The following is a 17,233-nucleotide window of genomic DNA, read 5'->3' on the forward strand; positions in this document are numbered from 1 at the left end:
CTGAAGACATGTTAAATGAATAAATTATTACATGTATGCTATTCTAGTCATGGCCTAAATTGAAATTAATTAATTGTTTATATAATACAAGACTCTTAAACGGCAAAGTTATTGCAAAAATGCCTTCAGAACATTCTAAGTAGGGGAAAGTAATGTTACGTGTCTTAAAATAAAACTTAATTTAAAAATAGGACAGAGTAAAGTTGGAAGGACAGATTGGAAGATAACACAGTTTGAGATGCCAATACATAAGTGTGAATATGAAGATTGTGTAGATATAAAATTGGTCAAATATAATTGAACAAACATTACACTGCCTTTTTATCTTCTCTCTGGATGTTTCACAATGTTTCGAAAGGTATGATTGTTTTTTGCTGTCATACATTATTGATTTGATTTAATTATTAATCCTTATTTTTAATTAATTTGGCCAAATCTGTGCTTAGGTTAGTGTGTTTGTTAATGTGCATGCTATATAATATAGTCTGAGACAGTTTCAGTGTAAATAGATGACATTATACAATCAGCGTTGGGATTTTTCCTCCGTTCAGCTGATTTCCTCTATTGCAATGTCAAACAGACAAAGGCTAGTATTCCATCTATCCGCATCCGTATTCGTGTCCGTATCCGCAAAATCATAATACGGACGCTATATTCCATTTATCCGTATCCGCGGCCGTATCCGCAAAATCATAATACTGACGCTATATTCCATTTATCCGCATCCGTATCCGCAAAATCATAATACGGACGCTATATTCCATTTATCCGCATACATCAATCATATCTTTCTTTCTTCTTAGGTACAAATCATCATTCTGTCTGTAAAAGAATACAAATGGTAAATACCTGAAACATTTTCTTCTAGTACCTTGGCTATGCTTTTCCAAACATTTGAAGTGAAATCAAGTGTCCAGATATGCAGAACTGCATTGGTTGTATAATTCCGGGTAATTTTTCACCAATTTGATTAGTTTTTCAGTTGATTTTTGAGATGACAGACCCTCATCGTGCTTAATGCCGTCCGTATCTTGTCCGCATCCGCATTAGGATTCTCACTTCAAGCGATCTTATGCGGATGCCTATTGCGCATGCGGATATGCACATCCGGATGAATGGAATAAGCGCAGTGCATTTCAACTTGTTCTATTTTTTTTTCGGATGCGGATACGGACAGATGGAATACTAGCCTACGTGTGCGCCTTTGAATTAAGCGGAATTAACCAACACATCCTGCTTAACAATGTGACTTTATTCAAAATGAAAATGACAAGTGTGAGACAAAGGGAAATAACTCATGTAAAACACGGTTAAACTATACCATACTATTAAATAAAACAATTGTTTGCGGTGTTCATAGGTTTAGGCCAAAAAAAAAAATAGTCTTGGTTCAGGGAACCCGACCGACCCTATTTTTTGCCCCCGACCCTAACGATTTTTTGGTCCATGGAAAAAAATCTGATGGCGAAAATGCTAAAATCTCGTAAAATTTCATTGAAAACAGCCACCATTTAAACCTGGATTGGTTTTTCTATATTTTTCTCTTTGTTTCAATGAAAGTGTTGGCAATTTGAACAGTGAACAAAAACCGGTCTGCACCTGTATACGAGACATTGCTTGACCTTATTGTTATTGAAGTGCGCATGCTAGCTGGCCAATCAACATTGAGCTCGCTTACACATGAAATAACGTTGTTGAATGAAATGTAAAAATGGGTGGAGCTATGGAGTAATATTCGGTAATTCATGCGCAGACACTGTGCACTTTGAATACACAGTTAAAATTGTCGTCTGCAAACAAAATAGCGGCCGGTCGCAAATGTCGTATTATTAAAGATTAAAAATGAAAAGAAGCCTGACAATAATTTAATTATTTCTAAGCTGTCTATTGATCTGAATTTAAAAGTGATAATTAAATAATTAGTTCTATGTCGATGATGTTACAACTTTCTGTCAATTTCCGATCAAATGAAAAGATGATAATTAATTAATTTGTTTGTTTTACTCGCACACTATGCTAACTGACAGAAGCGTATTTTAATCAAATGAAAATGTGAAAAACACGCGTGGTTTTATTGTTATTAAAGTTTCGTATTTTTAACACATAGGAAGAGTCATTCATCTAGTCTACTATAAAAATGGAATTAACCACTTTGTCTCTACAGTCGCTAACATGGCGTCTTTAACCTTAAAGCGTCGTTGGACGAAAAAGAGTCATAAAAAAAATAAATTAAAACACAAAACACTAGAGCATTCCAAGAGTCATGGAAACTTGACAACAATTGGCTTCGCTTTGATAATGAATCAAAATCAATGTACTGTGACGCCCTTAGCCTGTACAAACCAATAGCAACATTCAAATTTATGTACACTGCTCACTTCCTGTGCGATGCGCTCAAACCCATTGCCATTTTATAAAAAAATGTACCAGAAGAAAGACTTGTGCTATTCTGAGGTTACCCTCCTTTTGACAGCCACTATTCAGACTCTTGAGCACCTGTCGGAGACTAGGTCAGGTCTCATGATGAAAACGAGAGCGCCGATGGCGTTAAAAGCATAGGTGCAAGATACAGGGAAGAATGGCGTCACGTGGTATAATGTAGTTCGATATCGCCATCCGCGAATTTCTCAAATCAATAATTTCAAACAATTACCGACTATTTAAATAGATAATCTTTCCATTTACATCAGTGTTTGAAACGCTTATGAAAAATAATTACCCAAGCCTTTCAAAATTTAAGCACGGACAGATCTGTATCTTTTCACAAATGAAAATAGACGCTACCCTATTCGTCTGCGTCAAGAATTTGTCGTAAAACTTGTGGTAAGCGTTAGATGCAGACGTGCCCAACAGATTGAGTTCTGAATACAGATTTCTGAATGCAGATTTTTATAGAAACTCCTCAAAGCAGTTACTTCCCTTGCTTCGCCCGGTCAGTAACTTCTAGTATAAGGGAGGCCACTGCGTAGGAGATTGAGATTTATAGTGCAGATAGAATTGTTTTACGAACGAAATTTGTTTTAGGTTATAAGAAGATTTTTTGACATAAAACGGTCTTAGAAAAATTCACTAAAAACGGTGTCAGCAATATTCTTGGAAGAAAACGTTAGAAAAACGTTTCCAATTTTTTTTTGTAAGAATGACCATATACTAAATTAAATAGATATTTCGTCTGATTTTTGATCAGGTAAGGCTTCATAATGGGTAACCGAGCGATGTGGATTTTTGAAATGTGGTATATACCATAAGCATAGGTGCGTAAACGCACCTATGCTAAAAATTCTGAAGGTCACACCCCAAACACCAGAGACTGATAAAGATGGCTTGTTCACTTTTGAATATGAAGGTCACACTATTACAGACAGACAAACAAAAAATGGTTGGCTCAAAGAAATTTTGGGCCAGCGCTAGCCCTGAAGAAGTGCATAAAGAGCTAGGAATATTGAATAATATACAACGACTAAATACCACATGTGCAATGTTAATCATTTGGTCAGTGTTTAAACAATCATGGGTGCATTAACTGACCCTTTTTCACCCTGAAATCAGTCGACTGGTAAAAAAAAAAAAAAAAAAAAAAAAAAAGAAAAACCTACCTACCCTCCTACATTTTTCTGGCCATGTTCCCTGAACCAAGACTATTTTTTTATTTGGCCTTAAATAAAAAGCCATGACATTTTAGTAGGTTCTGGTAATTTTAACATTACATAACCCTTGATAACGGTGGTGTGCAATAATGGACTGTTAGTTATTATTTAGGGCATTCAATATTGAATATATAATTAACAATCGCATGCATTGTTAAATATCATGTTTATTTTTACCCATGGCATTCTTCAAAAAATATCTGAGCAATAAGAAATCAAATTGCAAAAAAATTGTAACATAACCCCCAACTTTATCGCTTTGTATTTTATGTATGTGTACATGTCATATTACCAACACATGTATGTAGATCAGAATTGATAAAGTGGTTTAAACAGATGGGATAGTCCATGATGTATATTAGTTGGAGTCAGGTAACTACCTGAGTAAATCACTTGTATGTCTGGATGGGCTTGTATTTTCTTTTTGGGCCTTGCTCTGTGAAAAGGGGGTTTAATGCATGTGCGTAATGTGTAGTCCCAGATTAGCCTGTGCAGTCCACACAGGCTAATCAGAGACGACTTTTTCAGCTTGTATGATATTTTTCGTTTACAGAGAGTCTGTTCTTAGCAAAAATCCACTTTAGGCGGAAAGTGTTGTCCCTGATTAGCTTGTGCCTACTGCACAGGCTAATCTGTGACAACATTTTACGCACATGCATTATACCCCCTTTTCACAGAGCACAGCTCATTTGTTTACTTTTCTGATAAAGCCAAACACATCGTTCATCTCTGACAGTGAATAGGGTGCAAACATTATCAATTTGGCAAGGGAAAAGTCTGGTTAACAATATATTATGCTTTGGCACAAGGTTGAGAAATTGATAAAGTGATGTTGTGCAGTTTTATTGATGCTTTCTTACATGATTAAGTTTCAATACACATGGCACACACCCAATGGGAAAATTTATGGGATTTATCTGCTTCTTAAAGTCTGGAGATTAGTAACGTTTGTTTTTATTTTTGTCGTTTTAAAACTTAGAAAATGGTGTGTTAAGTCTCCATGAAAGTGTGCATGTGCTTAAGGTGTCTTCTGGGATGAGCCTGTTCAGTTAGCACAGGCTAATCTGGGACAACTTTTTCTGTTGTTATGCTATATTCATTGATTGGAGGTCTCTTCTTATCTCAAATCCAATTTAGGTGGAAAGTGTCACCGCTAATCAGCCTGTGCACAGGCTAATCTGGGACGACACTGTACGCCAGGGCCCTCAATACCATTTTAGGGGAAGCGGGTCGCTACCCATAGCAGGGGGAATTTTCACGGCGTTTCCCTTTTGGGGGGATTTTTTTTCTTACTCTCTAATTATAACATTTGTACATGTTTGCACTATATTCATTGCTTTTTTCATAATTAAGTATGTTTGGCAAGATTTCAGGGGGGAATGCGGCCGAATTTCGGCCGTGGATTTGAGAGATTGAGGGCCCTGTACGCACATGCATTAAGCCCCATTTTACCAGACCAATGCACATATAATGAGTGACTGATGTGTCTGAATTATCAGTATTTCAAGTGCAAATGGTATTTGTTCATGTACATTATAAAGTATATCTCTGTGATAGGTCTGTTATCTGTTATGTTAATCAATATTTCCTGCTTCTAGGTCAATTACTTTATCAACCATTACATATACTCGCATGGCATCTATTATTGTGTCTTCATCAGCGGAGCTGTGAAAAGCCTCAGGGCGCATGATCAATATTTCAGAATTAATTAGGAGTCTCATCACACTCAGTGTCTGATGAAGTCCCTATGGTTGATATAATTGTGTCTCTGCATTGGCTTGCACCATAAATAACTTTTTGATTGGTCTGGAATTTCTATGAATAAAACCTTGAATAGCCTCAGGATATGACCGGTGGAATTATCACCCCTGCGAAATGTTGTTCTACAGTTCACGAATAATTCGTGAACAGTTCATGAACTGTTCGTGAACTGAGTTCATGAACTGTTCACGAATAGTTCGTGAACAGAAAATGAGCCACGTCTGTGAAAAGTTCTTGAAATTTTAGTTCATGAACTGTTCATGAACACTAATGGCATGAAGTGTTCATGAAATATTCTTGAAACCTAATGGCATGAAGTGTTCATGAACTATTCTTGAACCCTTATGGCATGAAGTGTTCATGAACTATTCTTGAACCTGTATGGCATGAAGTGTTCATGAACTATTCTTGAACCATTGTGGCATGAAATGTTCATGAACTATTCATGAACATCAATGGCATGAAGTGTTCTTGAACAGTTCATGAACAACACAATTCTTGAAAAATTCTTCAGGGTTTTGCTGTTCACGAACAGTTCATGAACATTTTCCTTCTATTTTTCAATGGCTCATTTTCTGTTCATGAACTGTAAGTGAATAGTTCATGAACCATAGTTCTTCAAGAGTTCATAAACTGAGGTGGCATGAAGTGTTCATGAACTACCGTAAATTTGCAGCCATAAGTCGACCTAAAAACGCTGCCAAAATTGACTTTATAAGTCAACTCGACTTATGGATGAGGTACTAAATAAAAAAATAAAAAAACATATTTCTGTACCGTTTTTTTTAAAGTAATAAATCTCTGAAGCGGAGGAATGATGACTGTTTACGGAAAGGCCGACTCGTCTTTTACTTATATGTCCGCCGATAACAAAATATTCATGTTTACATTGGTTTTTAATTCATTATTCTTCGTAATAAGTCCAAATAAAAACATGTAAAAATAACTTCGAAAATATTAAACATTTGTGACATACGGTAAAGTGGTGAAAATTATACATGGCAATTTGTCTATTGATACATCGCCCGCTGTCTGCTAAGAACAATAGTAAATCGACTGCTGACACTTGTACCCATTTAAAGTTAATCCGTGTAAATACAAGCTGTCAACAGTTGCAGGTGTCTTCATGCCACCAATTATCGCTTCTCGGCCTTTGACTAAGATCAAAGTGTAAAAAAGTGTTAGCATCCTTTCGATCATTTGTCTTTATTGCGTCACGCCTAAAATAGTTATCCGTTAATGATATGCACAACGGTTCTGCTACAAACTACTTCTGACCAATCAAAAATAATTACTTGATCGTTGGATACGCCTTTAACCAATCGCTATTGTTCAACTTCACATGGTATATTTTTTTATTGGATGAAGGTGCGGTTTCGTTGATTTATTCACAACTGTCCCACAATTTATGCATAATCGTTTCGTAAATAAATAGATCTTATCTGATTGAAGATTTCATTCATTGAATGATTATAATAAAACGCACTCACCCTGAATTATTAAAAAGTGTAATTGGACATATCAAATACACAATTACTTTGGATCATCTGCTTAGTATTATCAGATGAGACGTTTTTCCAGAATGCAAAAAATATTCCTCGGGTATCTCGTGATTTACGAATATGTATATACTCAGTAACAGTCGAATAGCGAGCGATGCGAGTGTTGGTAAATTCACTTGTTTCACGCATAATGGCGAAAGCGTTGTTGATTATTTGAGAGCATGTTACAATTATTTTGACCATATAATGAATTTCTGCGTTCAAGATTTTACCGAATTTTCACATCAATAGCACTAACATTTGAATACAAAAATATCTGCTCATAATATAAACACTGAAAGTTATTACGTTAAATGGGATACTAATTTTGATTTGTGAAATATATATTAAGTTCGAAATAATCAATGATATGTTATTATGATTTTGAACAATAAAATATATTTTTCGTGATAATAAATCATTGAAACGTTGAATGTTTCGTTTTAAATATATTCTAATTATTAATATCCCAAAAAATGTCAACTGCCGGTACAAAAGCCCTCAGAACCATGACTAAAACGTCACTTAAACATGTCCGAGATAAAGGAAATTTACCCCCCGACTTATGGCAGAGTCAAGGCAAAAAACCAAGTTTTTCTAGCCACATTATACCCCTCGACTTATGGCCGAGGTAGACTTATGGCCGCAAATGTACGGTATTCATGAACAAGAATTTGTCAATTTTGCAAAGGTTATCATAAGTGTTACTAAAGCTCAACAAACAGGTCAGGGTAAGAAGAAACAAGTCTTGTATTAGCACTTAACATATTGATAGCAACATATAACAATAATTTAAATATAACACTAATAACTGAGATACAAGTGGTTTGATAATACTCTTTTAATTTCATAATACAACTTTGCATTATATGTTCATGAATAATTCATGTATTGAAAAGATTATGAATAGTCTCATTTTCAGTTCAAGAATCATTTACTAATCAATGGTTTCCCTGAAATGGTTACACTTACAGTGCCAAAGAACTTGAAATGGAACCAATGGCTGATCAGTTCAGCCGGTAATTTATTAAAGACTTACATTTTCAAATATAACATAAACCATGTGCCTTCCGTTTCAACTTCCTGTGCACACAATATTCTTTCTTTGTAAAAACAGCAATACAATGTACATTGAGTTCTTGATATCATCTTAAACAGTTCTTGAAATAAGATGTCCTTAAAACGTTCTTAAACTTGTCTTTTAAGTCTTCCAAGAACAATGACAGATCCTTTTAAGAACATATTGGATTCTTAAAAAGTCCATCAAACGTTCAAAAACATTGTGTAGACCTGTTTAAGAACATCAGAAGGAAACATGTTGTTAAAAAAAGTTCTTAAAGTGTTCAAGAATAGTTTAAGAATAATTCAAGAACAGGAAAGGCCCTTAAAAAGTTATTGAAGTGTTCCTGAAGGCAGTTCTTAAACAGTTCTTGTACAAATGTTCTAAAAATTCTATAGAACAGGTCAAGAACTCTAACTTACAGTGGTGAAAGTACTATGCATATTCATACTAACTTCACAGGTTTCACAAATCTACAAGATTTGTATGCTAGACATTTCAATATTACTTTCAAAAATATGTATGAAACATCTAGCACAAAGGAATTCATGAATTATTCATGATGGATCCTTAAAGTCTGTCTCAGAAAAGTCATTAGAAATACTTGTGCATGAAATGTTCATCACTAAGTATTTATGGTTAGATGAAGAACTGTTCATGAACTTTGAAATGTTCAACAATAATTCATAAACAGTTCATGAACATGTCTTAAGAACAGTTCATGTCCAAAAGTTCATGAACCAAGCTCAGGAACTTTTTCAGAACCGTTCATGAACAGTTCTTGATTGGCTTGAAGTGTTCATGAAATCATGAACAACATTTCGCCGGGGCAGATCAAAATGTAACTGTGAAAGAATGATGGTCAATGTATTGTTTCATAGCTGATGCATCATCATTTCTTTCAATTTAACTGCTGCAAACGTAAAGTTTTAATTTCTCAGGAAAGCCAAGGAACAAAAAATAAAGAAAATTTATCCAGTATTTCCCTTAATACAAGTACAATGTTCTATGCATCTCCAAGAATTGTTAAGTGTTTTCATTTGCTTCTTTTCAGTTCTTCTATACTTTTTTAAATGTTGAAGAATTGTTTTGTCTTTCCTTAACTAGATTGGAATTCTTCAAATATTGAATGTTTGGGTTATTTGTGGACTATTGGTGATCAATTTCTTTGCCTGCCATAGGATTAATGCAGCGATTTTCCTTGTCCAATTGGGAAAAGTACCCGTACCGGTCCGATTGGGAAAAATTGAGTCGTGAAAACCTCAAAATTGGGAAAAATCGAGTCGTGAAATCCTGAAATTGGGAAAATCGCGTCGTGAAGTTTGGGTCTTATTGAATACATCATACAGTTCATACTTACATGTAATTGAACATACCCATTTAAATAATCATTTGCAGGCATGCCTTAATGACCATTAAGTTATAAAGTTTATATAAATAACAAAATATTATAAAGAACACACCAAATCAATTACTAGTTGTTTTAATCTCTTTTAAAGCAATGTCTCTCTCTTTCATTTTTGTGAAAATTTCAACAATCTTTGATGTTTGATCATCACTCAGTTGCTTGCATCCCTCCCTGCACAGCATCATTAGTGCTGTCAATGTGTCCTGTGATAGATGGTTCCGATTGGTTTTTTAGCATAAAATTTGCTATTATGACTCATTTCAAACTACGATAAGGTTACAAACCGACGTAAAACAGTACGCCGACTGCCTGGCAAAAGAACCGGAAACAGTAACAACTCTATTGATTGAATGCGCTGAATAATAAAACCCGAAATTAATCGAGCGCGTGGTTACACACAACTATACGATTTTCTTTGTTCGCTCGCCGAAAGTTGGTTTTTTACGAACTTTTCGATCGTTTTGAGAAAAAATTCGGACGCTGATTGGGATTTTTCCAGATGCCGATTGGGAATTTGGGAATTTTCACTCGATTGGGAAAGTACCGTTTTGGGAATTTGGGAATTTTCGTTCGATTGGGAAAGTACCGTTTACCGGTACTTTATAAAGAAGGAGGAAAATCGCTGTAATGTGAGGAAATGTGTGGACTGTTTCTTATCAATTTCTGTCCTGCCATACCATTAATGTGAGGAAATGTGTGGACTGTTTCTTATCAATTTCTGTCCTGCCATACCATTAATGTGAGGAAATGTGTGGACTGTTTCTTATCAATTTCTGTCCTGCCATACCATTAATGTGAGGAAATGTGTGGACTGTTTCTTATTTATTTCTGTTCCTGCCATACCATTAATGTGAGGAAATGTGTGCACTGTTTCTTATCAATTTCTGTTCCTGCCATACCATTAATATGAGGAAATGTGTGGACTGTTTCTTATCAATTTCTGTTCCTGTCTATCAGTTATACTGATGACTGTTGACCTTCGGCAGGTTGAGTGGCATCATTAAAAACATTTTATGTTGTGAAAATCACTTCTCTAGGTGTCATTGAAAAAAACTTTGAACATTACTCTTGTTAATTACATGTTTAAGATTGATAGTCATGTATTTAAGAAATAATCGACGGGTAACAGTTGGTTATTGAGGTAATAACCAATGGTATGTAGTTCCCATGAGTAGGAATTAAACCACGAGGGCGTAGCCGGAGTGGTTTGATAACAAGCATCAGAACGACATACTGTTGGTTATTACCGCAATAACCAACGCTTACACGTAGATTATTTCGATTCTAACACGATTTCATTAATAAGTTATCCTCGATTTAACGGTTATAAATGAGAATTATATTAACTAAATGTCCTCCAATTTTCCGCGAAAACGCGACGTCACCACAACAATCACAATCAAATGAAGTCGTCTTCATTCATGAACAGTGTGCGGACAATCAAAGTGACGTCATACTTATATCCATTGGTATATCATGGTAATAACCCCCGGTAGTTTTCCTTCTTTGTATATAGAAAACAAGTCACGTGTTGTAGTAATATTAAGATTAATAGATGCTCATTTCTTCAGCGTAATTGAATGTCAGTCTCATCCTTAAAGTAACATTACTATTCAAAATCAACGAAAATTTTGTACACTTGATCGTAAAATAAACTTAACCAAATAAAAATCAGTGTTCCTTATGGCAATTGCCGAAATTTCAACGTCTGATGTGGTCTGGTAAAATAGATGTTTGTAGATACAAAATGCTCGTTTTTATTATTGTTTTTGCATATCTATTCATACGACATATGCACACTAAAATGTTGTTTGTGTGTCGTATGAATACATATATTCGCAGGAATTAATTGTGGCCACAAAAAAATAAAATCGAGCATTTTGTATCTACAAAATTCTATGTAATCTTACCACATCTAGCGATGAAATTTTGGCTATTGCTATAAGGAACACTGATTGTTAAGGTGTTAACTTTACTTTACGAAATACTTTACGAAATTTTCGTTTATTTTGAGCGTTATAGAGACTTTAATTAATATTACCTTTGATCGATTGACTTGTTTTCTTTCTTTGTTTTCTATATTCTGAATTAATGAATTCTGTAAATTCTGTATTCCAAATCATATAACTTATTTCTATACAAAAAAAAAGAGACATGAAAAGAACTATTGTCTACCCTTTGCGTTTGCCATTTCCAGAACATGTTTTCAGAGTTTATAACTTGAAGGGGCTGTCAACCAGATTGCTTTATATCACGAAGAAAAGTTTTAAATACCGTATTTATTTACAATTATTAGTTTATATTGACATAAATATCACGACTGGTATATTGCATTACTTTAAAAATGTTGTAAAGTTTTCATATTTTCAGTTTATTCGGTAATAAGATTTTACTGAGTATGTCTATCAGGTAATTTGGAGAGTTTTGTTGTTGTTGTTATATTTTGTGATACTACGAGGATTATGCTTATATAAATTATAAAATACATCTCTCATTGTATGAGCATGGATGGCCGAGTGGTCTAAATGGGAGACTTTTTACTTTTTTAGTCCAGGGCTCCAGGAGTCAGTGGTTCAAGCCCTGTTGAGGGTTACATTTTTATGTCTCCCACCACTATAGTGGGGGACATACCCCAGTATTGTTTTTGCCCTGTCTGTTGGATTGTTGGTTTGTTGTTTTGTTTGTATGCTTGTGCAAACTTTAACATTTGCCATAACTTTTGCAATATTGAAGATAGCAACTTCATATTTGGCATGCATGTGTATCTCATGGAGCTGCACATTTTGAGTGGTGAAAGGTCAAGGTCATCCTTTAAGGTCAAAGGTCAAAATATGGGTCAAAATCGCTTATTTAATGTACACTTTTGCATTATTGAAGATAGCAACTTGATATTTGGCATGTATGTGTATCTCATGGAGCTGCACAAGTTGAGTGGTGAATGGTCAAGGTCATCCTTCAAGGTCATAAGGTCAAATATACGGGGACATAGTGTTTCACAAACACATTGCTTGTTGTTTTTTTATTTAAATTTTATTCTTGATATTTTACTGGAGATTTTTAGATCCAATGTTTAAATTTATTAATATAAAGCATTTAATGACGGTATTGTATAACTTTTCTTTTTTTCATGATATACAGCAATCTGGTTGACCGGCCATTGAACTCTTTCCCACTCAGAAGCTAAGTGTAAATGGCTGTATGCAACCAGTATTAACCCTTAAAGCGCTGGAGCTGAATTTTAAAGGCCTTTGCAAACAGTTTGGATCCAGATGAGACGCCACAGAACGTGGCGTCTCATCTGGATCCAAACTGTTTGCTATTCTGATAGTATTCTTTGAAAAAAAATTCGAAGAAAATGCTTATTTTAGAAATTCAACAGACGACATTTTAGCAGACGACAAATTTCCCAGCATGCAAAGGGTTAAACCAGATTTTGTAAAGGACTAAACATGTACAGGTATGATAATGCATATCTGAGCTGGAAAATGTACAGCAATATTTTTAATAGAATTGGTTACATATCTGGCATATATGTATGTGTTTTGATATCACGGCATTAAATGTTTCTGAAGATAAGAGTCTGCTTTGAGTTTTAAAAGTTTGTTCACATTCTTTCTGTGAGAGTGCGACACATCTTTTTCCATGTCAACCCTGTACCACTTAAATACGTATTTTTACGCATTTGTTGTGCCTTGAAAAGTTAAATTTAATTAAAGACCTTTCTTACTACATTAAAGTTTTAAATGCTTCATTTCCAACCCTTAGATACTGATGAGCAGCAGACAGCATAAAATCTGAACAGACTGCGAGTTACTCGCATGCAGTTCTGGTTTTATCCTGTTTGCACATAGCCATTTTTACTTTGCTCCTGAATGGAAAAGAGTTTAAAAAACGTCAAGGTTACTGTTGCTAAAAATATAACATCAGTTTCTGCTCAATAACTTATTTTGGATGGAGATTATGTACTGAAATTGTATGTTAATAGACCCATCTTGGGATTGCATTTTGGACTTGTTGGGTCGAGGTCACTGTTATTAAAATAGGAAATAGAAAAACGATTGTTTTTGGTGAAAATGTTTGTTTTTTTGTTGTTCATTGACCAGCCTTGATGAAAATTAGTCAATCCCTTTCCCACTCAGAAGCAAAGTAAAAATGGCTATGTGCAAACAGCATAAAACCAGAACAGCCTGCAAGTTACTCGCAGTCTGTTCAGGTTTTATGCTGTTTGCTGCTCAGCAGTATCTAAGGTTTGGAAATAAAGCTTTTAAAACTTGAATACTTTGTTTCCATTGGGAAAGGGTCCCCCTACCAGACCCAAATTTGAACAAAAGAAAACCAATGTTTTGGTCGTCAAGGTCACTGTGACTTAAATAAGAAAGATGCTTTTTGCATAATAACTTGAATATGTATGGAGTTATTGTGCTGAAATTGTGAATGTTAGTAACTTAATTTGTATCTAGTTTTTGATTCCATTTGGGACCAGTTTAGTCAAGATCAAGGTCACTGCTTCTAAAAATAGATCAACTTTATCTGCTACATTGCTTGAGTTTTTATGAAAGTATTGTTCTGAAATAATTTGATCGGTTGCTTAGGACAGCCAAACTTCTTCTATTGAAGCCCAAACTTCTTCTATTGAAGCCCAAACTTCTTCTATTGAAGCCCAAACTTCTTCTATTGAAGCCCAAACTTCTTCTATTGAAGCCCAAACTTCTTCTATTGAAGCCCAAACTTCTTCTATTGAAGCCCAAACTTCTTCTATTGAAGCCCAAACTTCTTCTATTGAAGCCCAAACTTCTTCTATTGAAGCCCAAACTTCTTCTATTGAAGCCCAAACTTCTTCTATTGAAGCCCAAACTTCTTCTATTGAAGCCCAAACTTCTTCTATTGAAGCCCAAACTTCTTCTATTGAAGCCCAAACTTTAATGTAAAATGGGAATGTTTTTAACAATTTTTTTAAGGTAAAACACGAAATCATCTCATCAATTTCTAGACAATTAAAGGCAAAGGTTGATGACTCAAACTGCTGACAGTAACCTTGTTCTATTTTCAGAGTCTAAAGCGCCAGCACTCATTCTGTGAGAATGCAACCCGCAAGAAACAGGATCGGTTGATACGACGACTGTCTGGGACCCTCTACAACACCAGGTACCCTTGTATAAATACAGGCCTTGTTCTGGGAAAACTTGGCTGAATGAATGTGCATAAAGTATTGTCCCAGATTAATCTGTGAAGTCCACATAGGCTAATCAGGGATGATACTTTCCCCTTATATGGAATTATATTTTTTTGTTAAAGGAAGTCCGTTTAAAAAATCCAGTATTAGCGGAAAGTGGCGTCCCTGATAAGCCTGTGCAGACTTCTATGGGACTACACTAACACAGGTGCATAAAGCCCAGTTTTCCCAGAATCAGGCTCATTATCATAGGCAGGCAAGGGGTTATTCTTGAAACTTATTGATCATTTGTAATTGCAAATTTCGGTCTAAAATTCCGGTGTATTTACCAACCTTAAAATTCCCCTCATATGAAAGTATTTTTAATAAAATAATCGATAATAATACAACAACTGATTAAAGAGCATGTTCAATCGATGCTAAAAAATATAATTATACAAGAGGCCCCAAAGGGCCTGGGTCGCTCACCTGAGAGACTTAGATGGAAAGAAACAAAGATTAAACTCTTCAGCAAATATGCTAAGTTATTAGTATGACAAGATTGACTTTAAAAATAAGGTGTTCCAAAGTATTCACAATAGGCCTATATAGAAAATTACCCCACCCACCCTGGCGGTTATGTTTTTAATACGCCGATTTTTTTAAAATATATATATAAGGAAAATGCTTCTTACAAACTTCTTATTGGTATTGTAATGCTGCTGCTACTGCTACTGCTGCTACTGCTACTGCTACTACTACTACTACTACTACTACTACTACTACTACTACTACTACTACTACTATGCCTACTACTACTCCTACTACTACTACTCCTCCTCCTCCTCCTCCTCCTCCTCCTCCTCCTCCTCCTCCTCCACCACCACCGCCGCCACCGCCGCCGCCACCACCACCACCACCACCACCATCACCACCACCACCACCACCACCACCACCACCACCACAACCACCATCACCACCACCCACCCACCGTCCCACCACCACCCACCCACCACCACCACCACCCACCCACCCACTGACCCACCCATCCACCGACCCACCCACCCACCACCACCCACCCACCCACACCCACCACCACCCACCCCCCACCCACCCACCCACCCACCCACCCACCCACCCACCCACCAACCACCCACCCACCCACCACCACCCACCCACCCACCGACCCACCCATCCACCGACCCACCACCACCCACCCACCCACACCCACCACCACCCACTCACCCACCCACCCACCCACCAACCACCCACCCACCCACCCACCACCACCACCACCACCACCACCACCACCACCACCACCACAGTGACAAAAACGTATTCAAACAATGGCTGCTACTACAACTTATAGCCCATATAGGGGGGCATGCATGTTTTACAAACAGCCCTTTTTTTGGATAAAAGTAATATGAGGACAGTAATTTAATAATGAGCATCAGCAAAAGAAAATGGAAGTACATTTTTCAAGGGCATGCATTAGGTTGCCTGTTGTTTCAGAGGCATCCCTACTGTTAGGTTTAATAAATTGTCAAGATTGCCCTCTGCCAAAACACAACAATTTCCTCTGGGTCTCTGTAAGTGTTAAGTGCAGGGGGCTTTATGTACAAACAGTGAGGGATGTTTACTTTGTTGTGTTATTTATGGCTTGTAAATGATGGAACTTTAATCACCTTCTAAAGAATCTGTACTTCATAACTAGTAGAATATGGCTCATTGTTTATTAGTGTTGCCTTTAGGTCCTGGCCTTGTGTTGGTCAGCAATCCTATTCAGCAGAAATATGATGTCAAAAACTTATCGCTCATTAGTTTGGGAAAAATACATTCTATTTAGCAAATAATTTCCTTTAAAGTCCCTTAGCAAATCAAATTTAATTCAAGTCCTTTCTTAATATATTCAAGTTTTAAAGGCTTCATTTCCAACCCTAAGATGCTAATGAGCAGCAAGCAGCATACAACCTCAACAGACTGCGAGTTACTAACAAGCTGTTCTGGTTTTACGCTGTTAACACTGTATTATGTGAATTGGGAATAAGACATCAAACTGGGAATGGACATCATTTTGATGATTTTCTCAAACAAAACTATTCATTTCATCATCTACATTTATTTTGTAATATATTATCTATAATTTAAGCATAATAAGCAATTTTCCATGACTTTTTCATTAACAGTGATTGTATTTTTATCATTTAAAGTGTATTTTTAAACCGTGTCCATGCGCGGCATGGACACTGTTCATTTCATGAGGATTTTTTTTTTAATTAATAAAAAATCAAGTTTTGAAGTAAAATCAATTTAAATGATGCTATTATATATGCAACTATCTGTTTTAATGATAATTTGTCAAACTACATAAATACAACATATAAAACTGCATATTATGCACTTTTGATAAAACACAATTTATTCCCAAATTGATGTCTTATTCCCAATTCACATAATACAGTGTTTGTTGCACATAGCCATTTTTACTTTGTTTCTGAGTGGGAAAGTGTTAAAGTACTCAAGAAAAATGCACACCTGGCTGCTGATCTACAAAACTGTTTGGTCAGCCCTCCTACTTCTGCTTACAAAACAGAACACAGCAAATCACCTAAAGATATGGGCACCTTGATAAAACCCAAAATAATAGGGCATGGAAATTCC

At 35.8% G+C, this 17,233-nt stretch overlaps 1 protein-coding gene across 3 annotated transcripts in view; it reads left to right on the plus strand.

Annotated features, from left to right (window-relative positions):
- The window catches only part of LOC127856263 (ras-specific guanine nucleotide-releasing factor RalGPS1-like), a 116,560-nt gene that overhangs the window by 10,836 nt on the left and 88,491 nt on the right, over nucleotides 1-17,233 (plus strand). For all 3 annotated transcript variants that reach the window (XM_052392367.1, XM_052392368.1, XM_052392369.1), the window contains exon 2: nucleotides 14,468-14,562. In XM_052392367.1, the coding sequence (XP_052248327.1) occupies nucleotides 14,468-14,562 (95 nt within the window). The remainder of the gene's footprint in view (nucleotides 1-14,467; nucleotides 14,563-17,233) is intronic.

Source organism: Dreissena polymorpha, chromosome 13 (assembly GCF_020536995.1).
Source record: "Dreissena polymorpha isolate Duluth1 chromosome 13, UMN_Dpol_1.0, whole genome shotgun sequence".
Taxonomy (NCBI): Eukaryota; Metazoa; Mollusca; class Bivalvia; order Myida; family Dreissenidae; genus Dreissena; species Dreissena polymorpha.